The sequence below is a fragment of the Lissotriton helveticus genome, chromosome 7, assembly GCF_964261635.1.
Source record: "Lissotriton helveticus chromosome 7, aLisHel1.1, whole genome shotgun sequence".
Classification (NCBI taxonomy): Eukaryota; Metazoa; Chordata; class Amphibia; order Caudata; family Salamandridae; genus Lissotriton; species Lissotriton helveticus.
This window is the reverse complement of record NC_136068.1, coordinates 134000385-134017246: the sequence shown is the minus strand read 5'-3', so window position 1 is coordinate 134017246 and position 16862 is coordinate 134000385. Positions and strand designations below refer to the sequence as shown.

Below are 16862 nucleotides of genomic sequence, written 5' to 3'. Positions count from 1 at the left end.
TCTCTCCTTGCACACCTCGCCTTCCTCCGCCCGCATTGTTTTTCACTTTTAGGCCTGGATGGGAACAGGGTGTGAGCCTGCCTCCTCGGGGTGAAGAGCGGGTTATTCAGTACCACTTCCCTCCGTAAACAATGATACAATCGAGACCGGGCCCTCTGCGTAAGAAGCCGCGCCGAGGGAAAGCTCCAAGACAGGGCAAACTGCAAAATACACCCCTCATTAGCAGCGCATACTGAGTCATGTGTTCCAAAGCAATCCCAGAGTCCCCCGGGCCCAGTCAAACCACCGTGACCCGGAAACGCAACTGGAGAGACCGGGGCTAATCTAACCGCGCGGCAGCAACAGTTCATTGACCACAAATAGGGACGGAGCGTACCCCCGGGGGACGATCTAACACCTGAACTCTGAACCCACCAATCAAAAACAGGAGAGATCCACAGAGGCCAATACAAGATTACTGACCTCATCCCCTGCAGCCTCCATGCGTAAAAAGACAACAGGACAGAGCAGTGGGAGCTAATTTAACATCACTTCCTCATGTGAGGTATGGTCACTTCCTCAGTTAAGTTATGGCATTTGTATAGTGTATTAATAATATTTGTGTGTTCACGCACCCATTAAAGGCCATGATTCACCATCACTTGGTTTTAGGAGATCTGACGGCATTGCGTTCCATTGTTTGACAGAAAGTGGTCTAGAGGGCAACTGTATTGTTTCACAGCAACACTTTGCAGTAATTGTTGTTTTCCCAAAAATAACATTCCTCGTACTCTTTTTTTAATAAGTTTATTTTTGTAGACAAATAGAAAATAGTTATTCCATTACACCTGGTCACTGAAAAGTTTAATTATAAATTCTCAGCATGACACCTGCATTTAAAGGTTTACTGTCTGTTTTTATCTTTGATTAATTCAAGGATTGATTTAAGATAACAAGGAAACGTTTAAATAGTTTTATCCCTCTAAGAGAGTACCAGAGTGAAAGCTACACATTGTGAAAGAATGACTGGAAGCTTTGAGAAAGTGACGACGAGTGCCTCAAAATGTCCGTTAGCCTGGTCATGGCTTGCATAATAGAAATCCTAAATAGAATTTATTATGACAATATTCGAGGAACAAGTATATTTTAATTTTTCAACAAATAGGAAACAACATTTTCAGGTTATATAACTTTGGTGCAAAGGACTTTATAAAGTGGTCCAGCCATTGCTAAACAATGCACGATTTCCCTATTAATGGCTGTAGCATGAAACTGCCTTTGAAGAGGTAAACTTGATAAAGTCCAATAGAAACCAATAGTTACCAACATTTCTAGTACACTGAAAGAATTCCAGAAAAAAAGCTCTTTCCTTAGCAAGGAAGTAGCCAGAAAATTAAAATACCCCCCCACTTGAAACATATCTCAAATCAGGCCGCGTGCGCAAACCGAGGAAATGCAAGCTTCCTAGAAAGAGTGCCTTTCATTCGCCTTCCATCTACCCATCCATTTATCTTTCTATCTATTCATCCATCTGTCCTTTCTTTAACCTTTACATATACCCACCCTTTGCTCCATCCATCTTTTCATCCATCCACTCATCAATATGTTCATGGATCCATCAATCTTCTAGCCTTCCATTCATTCATTCACTCTTCATCTGTGCATCCTTCAACACTCCCATCCATGCACACTTTCACTAATCAATACTTTTACTCCATCCAGCCATTTATTTACCCTTTCATCCTACCTTTCACCTTTCTTCCATTATTCCCTTCATGTTTCCTTCCTTCCTGTCACCCTTCCTTTCGCCTCCTGTTCTTTTTCCCTTTGTATCTACCCGTTTTTTCCGCTCATCCTTACTTTTACTTTCATATCTTTCACTGTCATTCTCATTGTTTTCCAATGTGTTCCTATCTCTGCGTTTTCTACTATTCAGCTTTTTTTCTTCAAGTGTTCCCTTCACTGAGCATGACATCTGAAATCTCACAGCCCTCTCTCATGGTATTTAGTAGCAGTGCTATTTATCAGCATTTTCTCTGCAGACATAAGAGGCCAATAACAATTAATTAATGTTTATGATTACCCAATTCACCAGCTTATCAGACCCAGTGGGAGCTTAAGCTGCTAAAGTGGGGGTTTCCCTACGCCCCTGTTCCTGAAGCCTAAAAGAAGAAATCCTTCAAATGTGGATTTGCTCTTTACATTATAGAACAAAGGGGTATAGGCAATGACTGAACCAATCGGAGTGACAAGCCGGGAAAAGCAGTAATGGGGAGTGGGTCTTGACGCTGCCCACAGACTTCTAAACACAAGTTTCCTGGCTTTAAAACATTTTAAAGTTTATTTTTGCTATTCACATGTGGTTCTACCCGCTATTAACTGTACGTGTGAAAATAGACACAAATGTAGTACTGTGATTTTTAAATATGTGCCGGTTATTTACTGTATTCATCCACGTGCGAGTGCATTAAACAGCCTTTAACTTCCTATCAATGTCAGAATCACTAGGAAAGATTAGAAGAAATACTACAAACCACAAACATACAAGTGACATCCAGGCGTGGGAGCAGCAGTCTACATTCAGTTGGCACCTCTGCCCTTCCCAAGATGGGCGCCCCGCTGGGCGCAGATGAGGGCTGGCTGACTCACTTCGATGCTGACAGGGTTAGAAGTTCATGGCACTTATTTATGTGTTTTGGACGAAGCACAAAAGGTTCATGAAATCTGCAGCTATGCCAATAAATAGCAAAAGGTATTTAACTCAGCTGGGAAAGCAAAACTCCTACAAATTAGGATCATCAGCTAAGCAACTTGAAAAAAATAAATCAATTAGGGATTGAGCTGCTGGTGGGCAGCTATCCCCAGCCCTTCACTTGAAAAGAACAACACACTATGGGCCTAGATATTACTACGTCAGTCCGATGCACTGCCGTAGCTGCGGTGGCAATGCGGGCACCGCCGCACTGGCAGTCTGGCAGTTGTGCTGCAACCTTCAGGGAGCAGAAATCCATGGCTGTCTTGCAGCAGTCTTGAGGCCGCAATATACTTGACTGTGCCACTGCGGCACCGCCAAGCATATTAAGATTTCCTCACCACCACGGTTTTCATGGTGGTGAGCCCAACTGTGGCAGTGAGGAAACAAAGGGAGCCTTAAAGGACCCCTGTTGCCTCAGGGTCATGGGGTGCATGCAGGGGGACACATTTTGTGCCCCCCTGTGTGCATACACCCCAGTTCCTGCACGGCATGGACTACAGAGTCCATGCGGTGCAGGAACTGCCTTTGGCGCTTCCATTGCCGTGACCATTTTTAGAGTCACCGCCTTGGGACCGCTAAAGAAATGCCCCCAGACACAAGAAAACCCGTAATCTGGTGGGCGGTGCTCACACGACTTTGGCGGTGTAGGAGCGGGGCAGCTGCGTGGTGGCCCTCTTACCACACCGTCAAAGTTATCAGCCTTATGTCTGTATGCATGGTGGTTTACCAAGCCTCACTTATCTAGATTTAGTTGAACTATGGGATAGTGACACAATAACAGCAATATTCAATGCTTGCGGAGTTCATTGTCTATCCCTCGCCTCCCAGTGGTTCCTCTATGAATGAATGTCTTGAAAGAGGTCTTGACCTGCCATTTATTGTTCTTTTTCCCGTTTCACATATACCCTGGTCAGTCAGTTACTGAATACTTAAATCCATGTCTGTTTCTAACCCACAATATTACCCCTTTCAACTTTGAATGTTCCAAAAAGCAAGTTAAAAATAAAAAAAGTTGCTTTTCGGCCACTTATAGGCCCCATCAATACATTAAAACATTCAGGACTGTTTCAAGGCTTTGTCCATCCTACTTTCCCCAAAGAGATGCAAATTCTAAATACTCCTAATCCTAGGATCCACCAGAGAAACTTTGCTTTGTGAAAGAGACTTGCCCTGTGGCGTAGATTGTCAGGTCACATCAAACCGGTGGGAGTCACTCAGTTGTTCACTTGCAAAATGAGGCTCTCCCCTGCAAAGAAGGGCAGCCTGGGGCCTGGTCGTACAGAGCATACCAGCAGGGACTAGTTTAGCTGGGCTGTGACAGAAGGGTTAGCCCCTTTAGAATAGTTCTTGGCATGGTTACAGTGGTTTGTATAATGTCCTTGCAAACTCTGATATCACGACTCAAGAATGTCGTGGACAAAATATCAAAGACCAAAATGTTGAAAGGTACATATAGATTTACTATTCCTAACTCCACATCTATGTACTTTAGATAGATAGATGGATTTCATCAAGGTACAAAGATGTGGAGTTAGGTAGAGAAAAATCTATACTTACTATACTCAACTATACTATAATCGGTATTCTTATATCAAAGTATTCCATCTTCAATATTCAGGGGGCACACCAGAGCCCTAAGGCGTGGCCTGCTAGAATCCACAGAGACTACTGTACAATTACTGCCCCAACCCACAGAGGCGAGATCAAAGAGGATCATCCCTTGGCCCAATGCACATCATAAGGGATTCCCTCAGTGGCCACAGTAACACCATGGAGCCTTACCAACAACAAGAGAGATCCCCTCACCCTCGAGGCGGCTATAATACAATGGAGCCCAATCTCAGAGACATTTTGAGTACGCAAAGTGATACTCTCACATGCTTTTGTAAGATTGACTGAATACACCAAAAAATGGGAATAAAAAGAGAATGCTGATGGAATATTCATATGCAATTAGTATACATAGGAGGAACTGTGCTGCCTTGCACTTTTACTAATTGAGAGTTGGATGCATTACTGCTGATTCACAAAGGCATGTACATTAAAAAGTACTCCTGCATTACTATGTACCATAATCAAAAAGACTTTTGTGAATTAGCCACCGAGTCGTTATTCACCCTATTCCACAACTTGGGGTCCATCAGTGCCCTGGGGACTCTCAGTTAATAATTAAGACCAATGAAAATTTGGAAAAATAAATATTGAAAGTGTCGTAGATTTTTACATTTGAAAACAAAAACTGGAAATAAAAGTAAACCATGTTGCTTGTAGATTTCAGAGCTGCACAACACCTTCTAAAACATGTAAAAATAGAAAGAAAAAAATATATACCAAGGGATGAGAAAAAATAATTTTATTTTCAAACAATAAACAAATAACAAAATAAACACCTCTTGCAATACTCTGATTTATCATTAATATCATCTATTACACTAGAAACATATATACAGTTCATTGACGTACATTTCTACTGGCTCGGCTTTCCTTCCCAGTGGTGTCAAGTTGTCACATGCCTGTCTGCAGCTGTGTATACTTCTTGTGAGGAGAGTGGAAGGCTTTGGGTAGAGGAGCACGTGCCAGACACACTTTGATCACTCCCAGTCTACTTGAATGTTGTCTCCTGGATCTATATGCTTGATCTAGAAGTGCTCCAGATAAACCTTTTAATCTTAGATTTCAGTCGTGACCTAAGAGTTCTCCAGGTTATGTTGGCTTTTCCAGTGTGCACCTGATTTATGCAATATGTCTTCAAGATAGTGATCCCTTGGGAGCTCGAGGCAAGCTTGCGTGTCACCCCATCTGTGAAATTGATCCAATGGAGCACCAGGCATGCTTATGTGTCACAGATTTTACAAAAGACATCTTATGGTGCTCCATTCAAGCATACGCACCTTGCTACAAGTCATCTCACAAAGCTCCATGCAAGCTTCTCTGTTGCAGCCTCTGGACCCACTTTTTTGTCCCATTCTCACTGAAAGTGAATTTTCTGAGCAAGACATTCATGTTTGTTCAAGGTTTGTTCCAAGTAACATTTCAGAGCTCAAGATGCCTCCTTACCCTGGTCCTGCTCAAACATGCCGTCATGGAGGTACTAAAGCTATAGGTAAATGTGATTGTCCCTGACTCGCTGAAGTGATCTTAAAAAGTTGAAAGCAAACTTGCGTGCACAGATCTTATTTAAGAAGATACTACAGAACTCCAAGGAAATTGAAAGTCCATGTTGTTGTTGTTTAAAGTTAAGGATCTTCTAGCTAGTTGATTGGTCGGTAACCTTACAGAGCTCCTACTCACGGTCTTCATAAGGAGTGATGCTACAGAACTCTAAGCAATCTTTATTGTACCAGTCGTGCAGATGCTAGCATAATGGAGCTCATGGCAAGCTCTGGCGCCCCAGTCCTGCTGAGTATACTTACAACGCTTGGAGCAAGCTCTTGCGCTCCAGTCCCGCAGGATGTGATTTAAAGGAGCCACAGCTTCTCTTGCATCTTAGGATCTTCCGAAGTCTGACCTTGAAGAGCTCATGGCGAGTAACTTCCCCCCAGTCTCACTTAAAAGTGATGTTAGGGAGCTCTGGGTGAGTTTGTGCATGTGCAACAAGAGACTGGCAGAGATGGTTTTTCTCATGTTGACTTTCTGTTGATGCATCTCCTCGTGTCCAGAGATCCAGCCGGCATGCCGGTGTTCCAGTGATCATCTTTGAGAAACGCGCATTGAGTTCAGCCCTCTGACCTTGAGACCACCACCGCCGTGCTCCTTCCGTGCCGCCTAGAAGGAAAGAAGGAATAGTTAGGCGCTGCATTTCCACGAGAATCCGATGCCACTACTTGCTAGGCATCACGTCATCTAGTAGCCTCATCCACATTTCAGAAGATTGACTCTTAACAGGTGGCGAGAAGGTTCCCTTGTTCCGCATGACCCAAATGAGTGGGTTTAGGGCTAACTTTAGTCTAGCCTCAGATGCCTCTGATTTACATAGCTGCGTGTCTACCACTTTCAAACCCCAGTACTGTTGGCTGCTACCAGTTACTTCATGCCATTAGTTGAATTTATCTGTGTCAGCATCCCTGTCTCCTTTGCCACAGGTTTCATGTGAAATGCTCTGCTGACAAGCTAATAGTGATGCTTTGGCCAGGGCCGGATAGGCCTTTTAGGCCACTCCTCATACCTCATATACCAGGTTAAGTGCAGCAGGCACAGGGAGGCTTCAAGAGAAAGGGGGGGAGGGGAAGGGAGAGAGAAATCAACCTGAGAGGTAGACGAGAGATAGAGAGAGGACTGAGGAGAAAAAATGGATGGATGGGGGCTGTGGGAGCCGGGATCTTTATGGTGCAAACTTTGTGGCCAGGTGCTCCACTGTCAATGGCATCTTTCCCTACTTTCCCATAATGCTCTGGTACCCATGATGTGTCAGTTAACATAGTGCAAATGTCATCATACACCCTCTGATTAGCAATACCATCACGTGGTGGACCCTGTATCCCGACCACATCCTCTCTGCACCCTCCTATTTGTGGAGGAGGGACTAGGGGTGGCAGGTGCCTTACTTGGTCAGTAAGATTGGGGGGGTGAGGGGCGCTTCAGATTCCCCAACAATCATGCTGGCATATAAAATTTAAATACATTATAGGACAAGGAGAGCACATGAGAGTGGCTAAGGGGCAGTGGAAAGGGGGACCAATGCAGGGTGAGAGAAAACATAATACTTAGTAAAATAACCAAAAATGTTTAAGACTTTGAAAGCAGAAAGGTAGAGAGTGTGTGTTTTTGTCTGTGTTTGTGTAAAAATTCCTGGTGAAATCCAACAGTCACCTCACCATACCCGCCTAAAAGCACCTGTACCCAACTTTTTACCAGAAAATACATTTTGTTAGGGGAGCGTAACACCCCAAACACGTCCCCTGAAATTACGCCACTGAGGGGAGGTATGGGTAGAAGCTACAGAAAGTAAAGAGAACCCGCCCCCATTTTACCACCTGCCACTTTCTTCTTGACCCCTGAGAGTATGGTATGGTTGCATTTTAATTAATTGTTGATCTATTTTTGTATTTCGGTGCAAGGGGAGCTTTGATATTAGATACTCATGAATCATGTATAGTCTACAGCTTCCCTCAAATTAATTGTCATCATTTTATTGTATGTAATCTTTCTATCTGCTTTTATGATTTTAACGTAAAATCGAATAAAGCTATCTTTGATTTGATTTGACTCCTGAGAGCACTGGTACAGTGCAGGGCCAGATGTACCAACCAGCCAGCCAGGTGTAACTGCTACTATCCGGAACTGACGTAATGAAGACCTTAAATTCAGACTGAACTGCCAAGTGCATGAAAGACACAACGCCATAGACGTTCACTCTTGTCACTGAACAGCAGGAAGTGACGAGGATGGCCCGCCGGAAAGACGTTTCATTTCGCAGTGATGTGGGTGCGGGTGATTTTTCGGGTACGCACTTGGCGCACGATGATGATTTTGGCCAGCAAAACAGGAACGTTTCCCTTCCTAGGGCCGTGGTGGCAGCTCTCTGGAGAACCCTAAGCAACGCATGGACGGGAGCAGGCTTCCGGGCTTCCCTTTCCTGTTTTGGAGGATCCAGGGGAGCCCGGGCCTAGGGCCGGAAACAATACAAGCCGACGGGCCTCCTATTGCTGAGAGGAGTGTGCTGGGGCCGTGACCAGCTGAAAATAGGGAAGCGGGAACCAGGCCCAACTCACACCACTGTGGCTTGAGTGACTGTCCTCGCACTGTCGGTCCAGGCGGTGCCTGAGCCCCGTTCTAGACAAGCCCCTGCCCGGCTCCTCGCACTCAGACTGTATGCACATACCAGCTGCGGCTCTCCCCGCCTGCCTGGGTGCAAGTGTGAGCCCCAAGATCCCCACACTGCCCGCCCAAGAAAGCTAAGCTCCCCCACACTGCCTGCCCGAGAAATCCAAGCTCCCCACACTGCCTGCCCAGAGCTCCTCACACTGCCCAAGAAGCCTAAGCTCCCCACACTGCCCGCCCGAGAACCCTAAGCTCCCCACACTGCCTGCCCAGGAGCTCCCCACACTGCCTGCCCAGGAGCTTCCCACACTGCCTGCCCAGGAGCTCCCCACACTGCCTGCCCAGGAGCTTCCCACACTGCCTGCCCAGGAGCTCCCCACACTGCCTGCCCAGGAGCTCCTCACACTGCCCAAGAAGCCTAAGCTCCCCACACTGCCTGCCCAAGAAGCCTAAGCTCTCCACACTGCCTGCCCAAGAAGCCTAAGCTCCCCACACTGCCTGTCCAGGAGCTCCTTACACTGCCTGCCCAGGAGCTCCTTACACTGCCTGCCCAAGAGCTCCTCACACTGCCTGCCCAAGAACTCCTCACACTTCCTAGCCAAGAGCTCCTCACACTGCCTGCACAAGAGCTCCCACACTGCCTGCCCAAGAGCTCCTCACACTGCCTGCCCAAGAGCTCCTAACACTGCCTGCCCAAGAGCTCCTCAAACTGTCTACCCAAAAGCTCCTCACACTGCCTGCCCAAGAAGCCTAAGCTCCCCACAATGCCTGCCAACAGCTCCCCACACTGCCTGCCCAGGAGCTCATCACACTGTCTACCTCTATATGGAACCCAAGCGCCTCACAATGTCTGCCCTAGAGCTGCTCACACTGTCTGCCCAAGAACTCCTCACACTGTCTGCCCAGAGCTCCTCCACTGCCTGCTCAAGAGCTCCTCACACTGCCTGCCCAAGAGCTCCTCACACTGCCTGCCCAAGAGCTCCTCACACTGTCTGCCCAAGAACTCCTCACACTTTCTGCCCAAGAGCTCCTCACACTGTCTGCTCAAGAGCTCCTCACACTACCTGACCAAGAACTGCTACCTGCCCAAGAGCTCCTCGCACTGTCTACCAAGAGCTCCTCACACTGCCTGCCCAAGAGCCCCTCAAACTGCCTGCCCAGAGCTTACACTGTCTGCCCAAGAGCTCCTCACACTACCTGCCCAAGAGTTCCTACCTGCCCAAGAGCTTCTCGCACTGTCTACCAAGAGCTCCTCACACTGTCTGCCCAGAGCTCCTCACACTGTCTGCCCAGAGTTCCTCACACTGTCGTCCCAAGAGCTCCTCACACTACCTGCCCAAGAGCTCCTCGCACTGTCTACCAAGAGCTCCTCACACTGTCTGCCCAAGAGCTCCTCACACTGTCTGCCCAGAGCGCCTCACACTGTCTGCCCAAGAGCTCCTCACACTGTCTGCCCAAGAGCTCCTCACACTGTCTGCCCAAGAGCTCCTCGCCCTGTCTACCAAGAGTTCCTCACACTGTCTCCCCAAGAGCTCCTCACACTGTCTGCCCTAGGTCTCCTCACACTACCTGCCCAGAGCTCCTCTTACTGTCTGCCCAAGAGCTCCTCACACTACCTGCCCAGAGCTCCTCACACTGTCTGCCCTAGAGCTCCCCACACTGCCTGCATAAGAGCTCCCCAAACTGCCTGCCCAAGAGCCCCTCACACTATCTGCCCTGAGCTCACACTGCCTGCCCTGAGCTCACACTGCCTGCCCAGAGCTCACACTGCCTGCCCAAGAGCTCATTGCACTGTCTACCAAGAGCTCCTCACACTGTCTCCCCAAGAGCTCCTTATACTGCCTGCTCAAGAGCTCCTCACACTGCCTGTCCATGAGTTCCTAGCCCCTCACACTGTCAGCCCGTGACACCGGTGCTCCTCAAGACTCTTTGTCCGTGGGTCCCTAGTTCCATACAGGCTCTGTCCATGAGACCCAAGCTCCTCGCACTGTCTGTCGTGGGACCCCAGCCTCTCACACCGTCTGTCCATGGGCCCTAGCACCTCACACTGTCTATGAGTGGGACCCTAGCCCCTCACACTGCCTGTTTATGGGACCCTAACTCCTAACACTGTCTGCCCGTGTGACCCCAGCTCCTCACACTGCCTGCCCAAGAGCCCCTTACACTACCTGCCCAAGAGCTCCTACTTGCCCAAGAGCTCCTCGCACAGTCTACCAAGAGCTCCTCACACTATCTACCCAAGAGCTCCTCACACTGTCTGCCCAGAGCTCACACTGTCTGCCCAAGAGCTCCTTACACTACCTGCCCTAGAGCTCCTACCTGCCCAAGAGCTCCTCGCACTGTCTACCAAGAGCTCCTCATACTGTCTGCCCAAGAGCTCCTCACACTACCTGCCCAAGAGCCCCTCACACTGTCTGCTCAAGAGCTCGTCACACTACCTGCCCAAGAGCTTGTCACACTACCTGCCCAAGAGCTCCTCACACCGCCTGCCCAAGAGCTCCTACCTGCCCAAGATCTCCTCGCACTGTCTACCAAGAGCTCCTCACATTGTCTGCCCAAGAGCTCCTCACACTACCTGCCCAAGAGCTCCTCGCACTTTCTGCCCATGAGCTCCTCACACTTTCTGCCCAGAGCTCCTCACACTGTCTGCCCAAGAGCTACTCACACTGTCTACCCAAGAGCTACTCACACTGTCTGCCCAAGAGCTCCCCACACTACCTACCCAAGAGCTCCTCACACCGCCTGCCCAAGAGCTTCTACCTGCCCAAGAGCTCCTCACACTGCCTGCCCAGAGCTCACACTGTCTGCCCAGGAGCTCCTGCCTGCCCAAGAGCTCCTCGCACTGTCTCTCAAGAGCTCCTCAGACTGTCTGCCCAAGAGCTCCTCAGACTGTCTGCCCAAGAGCTCCTCACACTGTCTGCCCAGAGCTCCTCGCCCTGTCTACCAAGAGTTCCTCACACTACCTGCCCAAGAGCTCCTCACACTGTCTGCCCAGAGCTCCTCACACTGTCTGCACAAGAGCTCCTCACACTACCTGCCCAAGAGCTCCTCGCACTATCTACCAAGAGCTCCTCACACTGTCTGCCCAGAGCTCCTCAGACTGTCTGCCCCAGAGCTCCTCACACTGTCTGCCCCAGAGCTCCTCACACTGTCTGCCCCAGAGCTCCTCACACTGCCTGCCCCAGAGCTCCTCACACTGCCTGTCCAGGAGACCGACGCTCCTCAAGACTCTTTGTCCGTGGGTCCCTAGTTCCATACAGGCTCTGTCCATGAGACCCAAGCTCCTCGCACTGTCTGTCGTGGGACCCCAGCCTCTCACACTGTCTGCCCATGGGGCCCTTACACCGTCTGTCCATGGGCCCTAGCACCTCACACTGTCTATGAGTGGGACCCTAGCCCCTCACACTGCCTGTTTATGGGACCCTAACTCCTCACACTGTCTGCCCGTGTGACCCCAGCTCCTCACACTGTCTGCCCAAGAGCTCCTGCCTGCCCAAGAGCTCCTCGCACTGTCTGCCCAGAGCTCCTCACACTGTCTGCCCAAGAGCGCCTCAGACTGTCTGCCCAAGAGCTCCTCACACTGTCTGCCCAGAGCTCCTCACACTGCCTGCACAAGAGCTCCTCACACTGCCTGCCCAAGAGCTCCTCACACTGTCTGCCCAGAGCTCCTCACACTGCCTGCACAAGAGCTCCTCACACTGCCTGCCCAAGAGCTCCTCACACTGCCTGCCCAAGAGCTCCTCACACTGCCTGCCCAAGAGCTCCTCGCACTGTCTCTCAAGACCTCCTCAGACTGTCTGCCCAAGAGCTCCTCACGCTGCCTGCCCAAGAGCTCCTCGCACTGTCTCTCAAGAGCTCCTCAGACTGTCTGCCCAAGAGCTCCTCAGACTGTCTGCCCAAGAGCTCCTCAGACTGTCTGCTCAAGAGCTACTCACACTGTCTGCACAAGAGCTCCTCACACTGTCTGCACAAGAGCTCCTCACACTACCTGCCCAAGAGCTCCTCACACTGTCTGCCCAAGAGCTCCTCACACTACCTGCCCAAGAGCTCCTCACACTGTCTGCCCAAGAGCTCCTCACACTACCTACCCAGAGCTCCTCACACTGTCTGCCCCAGAGCTCCTCACACTGTCTGCCCAAGAGCTCCTCACACTGCCTGTCCAGGAGACCGACGCTCCTCAAGACTCTTTGTCCGTGGGTCCCTAGTTCCATACAGGCTCTGTCCATGAGACCCAAGCTCCTCGCACTGTCTGTTGTGAGACCCCAGCCTCTCACACTGTCTGCTAATGGGGCCCTTACACCGTCTGTCCATGGGCCCTAGCCCCTCACACTGCCCGTCCATGAGATCCTAGCCCCTCACACTGTCTGTTTATGGGATCGTAGCCTCTCACACTGTCTGTCATGAGACCCTAGCCCCTCACACTGTCTGTTTATGGGACCGTAGCCTCTCACAACTGTCTGTCATGAGACCCTAGCCCCTCACACTGTCTGTCCGTGGGACCCTTGCCCCTCACACAGTCTGTTTATGGGACCGTAGCCTCTCACACTGTATGTCAGTGGAACACTAGCCCCTCACACTCTGTCCATGGGGCCCTCACACTGTCTGTCCATGGGTCCACGCTCCTCTCCCTGTCTGTCCAAGGGGCCCTCACACTGTTTGTCCCTGGAACCCTAGCCCATCACACGGTCTGTCCTTGGGGCCCACACACTTCCTGTCCGTGGGACCCTAGCCCCTCACACGGTCTGTCCTTGGGGCCCACACACTTCCTGTCCGTGGGACCCTAGCCCCTCACACGGTCTGTCCTTGGGGCCCACACACTTCCTGTCGGTGGGACCCTAGCCCCTCACACGGTCTGTCCTTGGGGCCCACACACTTCCTGTCCGTGGGACCCTAGCCCCTCACACTGTCTGTCATGGGGCCCTCACACTGACAGTCCGTGTTGCCCAAGACCTTCACACTGTCTGTCTTTGGGATCTTCGCCCTCACACTGTCTGTCCGTGGGGCTCTACCCCCTCACGCTGCCTGCCCATGGGCTCCCGCTCCTCACACTGTCCATTGGTTCCTAGTTCCCCACTCTGTCTGTCTGCCATAGCCAAGCCATGCTGTCTAGGGTGCCAGAGGTCTTTACCCTGCCCATGTATCCCCTGCTCATCGCACACATACATAAGTGGTAGCCACCTCCCTAACCCTGCCCAGTAGATGGTCACTGTCAGGCCTGTGGTCTTCATCCTGCAGATATTGACCGCCCATTGAAGCCTCTTTCACCTCCACCATAGATTCCCGGCCTCCATTCCCTAAGCCCAAAACTCACCGCTTTCCTCTGGTTGCTGAGGCAGAAGGTGCAGATGGTGCGGGGTTGGCGTCCCTGCAGGTCCCCCTTGGCACCGTAGAAGGGTCCAAGGCATGGTTGGCCATCCTGACACCCCTCGCCCATCAGCAGGACATTGGCCAGGTGAGCGATGTAGCTGGAGGCCAGGCGGAGGGTCTCAATTTTGGACAGCTTGCGGTCCACCGGCTCGGTGGGGATGAGGGTGCGCAGGGCCGTGAAGGCCGTGTTGACGCTCTGGGTCCGGTCGCGCTCCCTGGCATTGGCCGCTTGCCGCTGCTTCACCACCACCACCTGGCCAGGCTTGCGGCCTAACTTGCACCTCTTGGCCGCGCTCTCGCCGTACGACTGCTCCGAGGTGTCGCTCTCACTGCGGTTTTCCTCGTCGCCCTCCGACAGCATGCTGACGTCGGGGTACATGACGTGGGTGGCAATGGGACGTAGCATGGTGTAGGCCATGCTTGTGGTGGCTTAGGCGTAGAGTCCACTGACCAGCTGGTGACACCGTTGGGTTCCTCAACCAACTGCTGTCAATTTAGGTTTCTCCAGTCAGTCAGTATCAGTGAAGGGTTCCTCAACCACTCAGTGACTCTGTAGGTTTCCTCAACCAACCACTGTCCATGTAGGTTTCTCCAGTCAGTCAGTATCAGGGCAGGGTTCCTCAACCACTCAGTGACTCTGTAGGTTTCCTCAACCAACCCCTGTCCATGTAGGTTTCTCCAGTCAGTCAGTATCAGGGCAGGGTTCCTCAGCCACTCAGTGACACTGTTAGGTTCCTCAACCAACCACTGTCCATGTAGGTTTCTCCAGTCAGTCAGTATCAATGAAGGGTTCCTCAACCACTCAGTGACTCTGTAGGTTTCCTCAACCAACCACTGTCCATGTAGGTTTCTCCAGTCAGTCACTGTCAGTGAAGGGTTCCTCAACCACTCAGTGACTCTGTAGGTTTCCTCAACCAACCACTGTCAATGTAGGTTTCTCCAGACAGCCAATGTCTATGTAGGGTTCCTCGACCACCTTGCGGCACAACCAATCAGCGTTGCCACAGAGATCCTTACCCAAGCAATTGTTTCTCAAAGTTCACCATCCAGGCTCACCCATGCAACCCCTTATCAGCTGGTGTGTAGGCAAATTACCCAACCATAAGTGTCGATGCAGACTTCCCAACCAGTAGACGTCTGAAGTAGGTTTTGATGACCACTGGGCCGATGTAGGGTTCTTCAAACTTGGATGGACCAACCAGTTGGCTGTGATGGGGATTCCACAGCCTGACAGCGCTGATTCAAGTTGGTCTGACCGTAGGGTTCCCAACTAGTTAATGTGACGTGAGATTTCCCAACCAGTCGAGCTTGGCCCGAGGTCCTAAGCCCGTCACTTCGCCTCAGGGCTCCCAGAGAGCTGGTGTAGGGAGAGGGTCTGTCGCCGGTGCAGGGCTTTGCGTTTTTGGAGGGGTTGGGGGGCGCCCACTCGTTGCCTAGATGTCCCTCCCGCCTTCTCTGGCTCCGGGCCGTGCGGTGCACTCGAGGGTGAGGTCGGGAAGCCGAGGCTGCTGCCGGAGCCGTCTTCCCCCGGTGAATGCTGCTCTTTCCTGGCCGAGGGCGTGAAGAGGTGGCCCCAAGTCCTGCGCTCCCTCCCCCCCAGCTGTTTATCCTTGCAGCCTGCAGCTGTTGCCTCAGCCGTGATCTCTGACGAGAGGACACAGGGGGCTATGTATATAAACACTGGGAGGGGCCGAGCCCTGCAAGGAGCCCAACCCAGGCCCCCTCTGACATCGAAGACCCACCCTAAGTACAGGACAGGATATATTAATTTACTGCAAAACCCTGTCTGCTACTGTGGAACACGAGGACGGCCTGGTTTATCTGAAAGCGGAATTGAATGTGGTTTGCCAAGTGGACTTTGTTGAAAAACCTTACCTCATTTTAAATGCTTGCTTAATTTGAGCCGGTGGTTGCAGTTGGCTCTCATTTCTGTGGACCTGGGCTTTTTTTTTACCCAACGCAAAAGAAATGGAGGGGAGAAAAACGGAGCGCAAAATAGGAAACAGAGCCAGAGGGAAAAAACCGGGGTGAACAAAAACTTTCGAAAGTGAGGTAAAAGCACACGAGGTGTAGGGTGGTGGTGGAAGATGGGGGCGCGAGGTGGAATTAAGTCTCCGCAGACTCCTTTCAGCAGCGTTCGGCCAATCGACTTCGGGCTTCCATGAAAAAACTGTGGGCCCGTGCACCGGTAACAGCCAATGAACGACATATCTGACAGGTGCCTTCCTCTGGCCTAGAGAGGTGCGTAAGAAACGAGGTTGCCTGCACGTGGTGACGTTAGGCTGAGTTTTTGATTGAAATAATCGCCTAAAAAGAAACATTTCCAGCTGTCTGAGCTGCAGCCAGAGAATAGTGGGTTCTGGCCTATGCTCTGAGCATCCTTTCACACCCTTTTCTTAACCTCTTCCTGGCCACGCTGGCGCGCCATAAAGGAAAGATCATGTTTAGGCAGACAGCGCCTACCACACAAGATACGTGTGAAACCTACTAGCAGGCGCTATAGCCTCGTCTGGAAAGATATATGCATTTTAGGTTCTAATAGTCTCACTGTGGATACTTTTTCGCAATAGTAAGGCCTGCCTGACCAGAATAGTATATTTGGCAATCATGTAATTGGATGGATTTTTTAAACGGTGACAGAATTTACCAGCAATGTTTAAATATGTTTTGAGTTTAAATAAGTCGAGACGTATTTAAACATTGCCAATTTAGTGAGGGTGTGCCTTATGAATTTTATTTTTTCACTAGGGGGGCGTGGCTTTAAGAAGTTTGAAGATCACTGATCTAGAGGCTGAATTGTACAATGTAAAATCAGAAAACCTGGCATTCATCCCAGCTTCCCCACTTTATCTAATTGTGTGATACTAGGCAATTGATTTATTTTACGTTCCTTAATTTTTCTTCATTATCAAATATAAGAGGACTTTGAAATACATGACTTCAGGATGTGTGCTGTAGAAAACCTTCTCCTGTGTTTTATTTATTAAACTATAATGTTGTT

At 50.3% G+C, this 16862-nt stretch overlaps 1 protein-coding gene across 1 annotated transcript; it reads right to left on the bottom strand.

Moving 5' to 3' along the window:
- Window positions 1-5129: 5129 nt before the first annotated feature.
- TCF15 (transcription factor 15) lies at window positions 5130-14499 on the bottom strand. Its single transcript, XM_078650440.1, has 2 exons — window positions 13806-14499; window positions 5130-6499 (listed from the first exon to the last, which is right to left on the bottom strand). The coding sequence occupies exons 1-2, from the start codon at window positions 14277-14279 to the stop codon at window positions 6425-6427; spliced, it is 549 nt and encodes a 182-aa protein (XP_078506566.1). The 5' UTR covers window positions 14280-14499; the 3' UTR covers window positions 5130-6424.
- Between the last annotated feature and the right edge of the window lie 2363 nt (window positions 14500-16862).

Excerpts from the sequence above, each read along its gene's own strand:
- TCF15 (XM_078650440.1), bottom strand. The coding sequence starts at position 14,279 with ATGGCCTACACCATGCTACGTCCCATTGCCACCCACGTCATGTACCCC. Across the intron at positions 6,500-13,805 it reads TCAGCAACCAGAGGAAAGCG|GCGGCACGGAAGGAGCACGG; the intron begins GTGAGTTTTGGG and ends CTTTCCTTCTAG.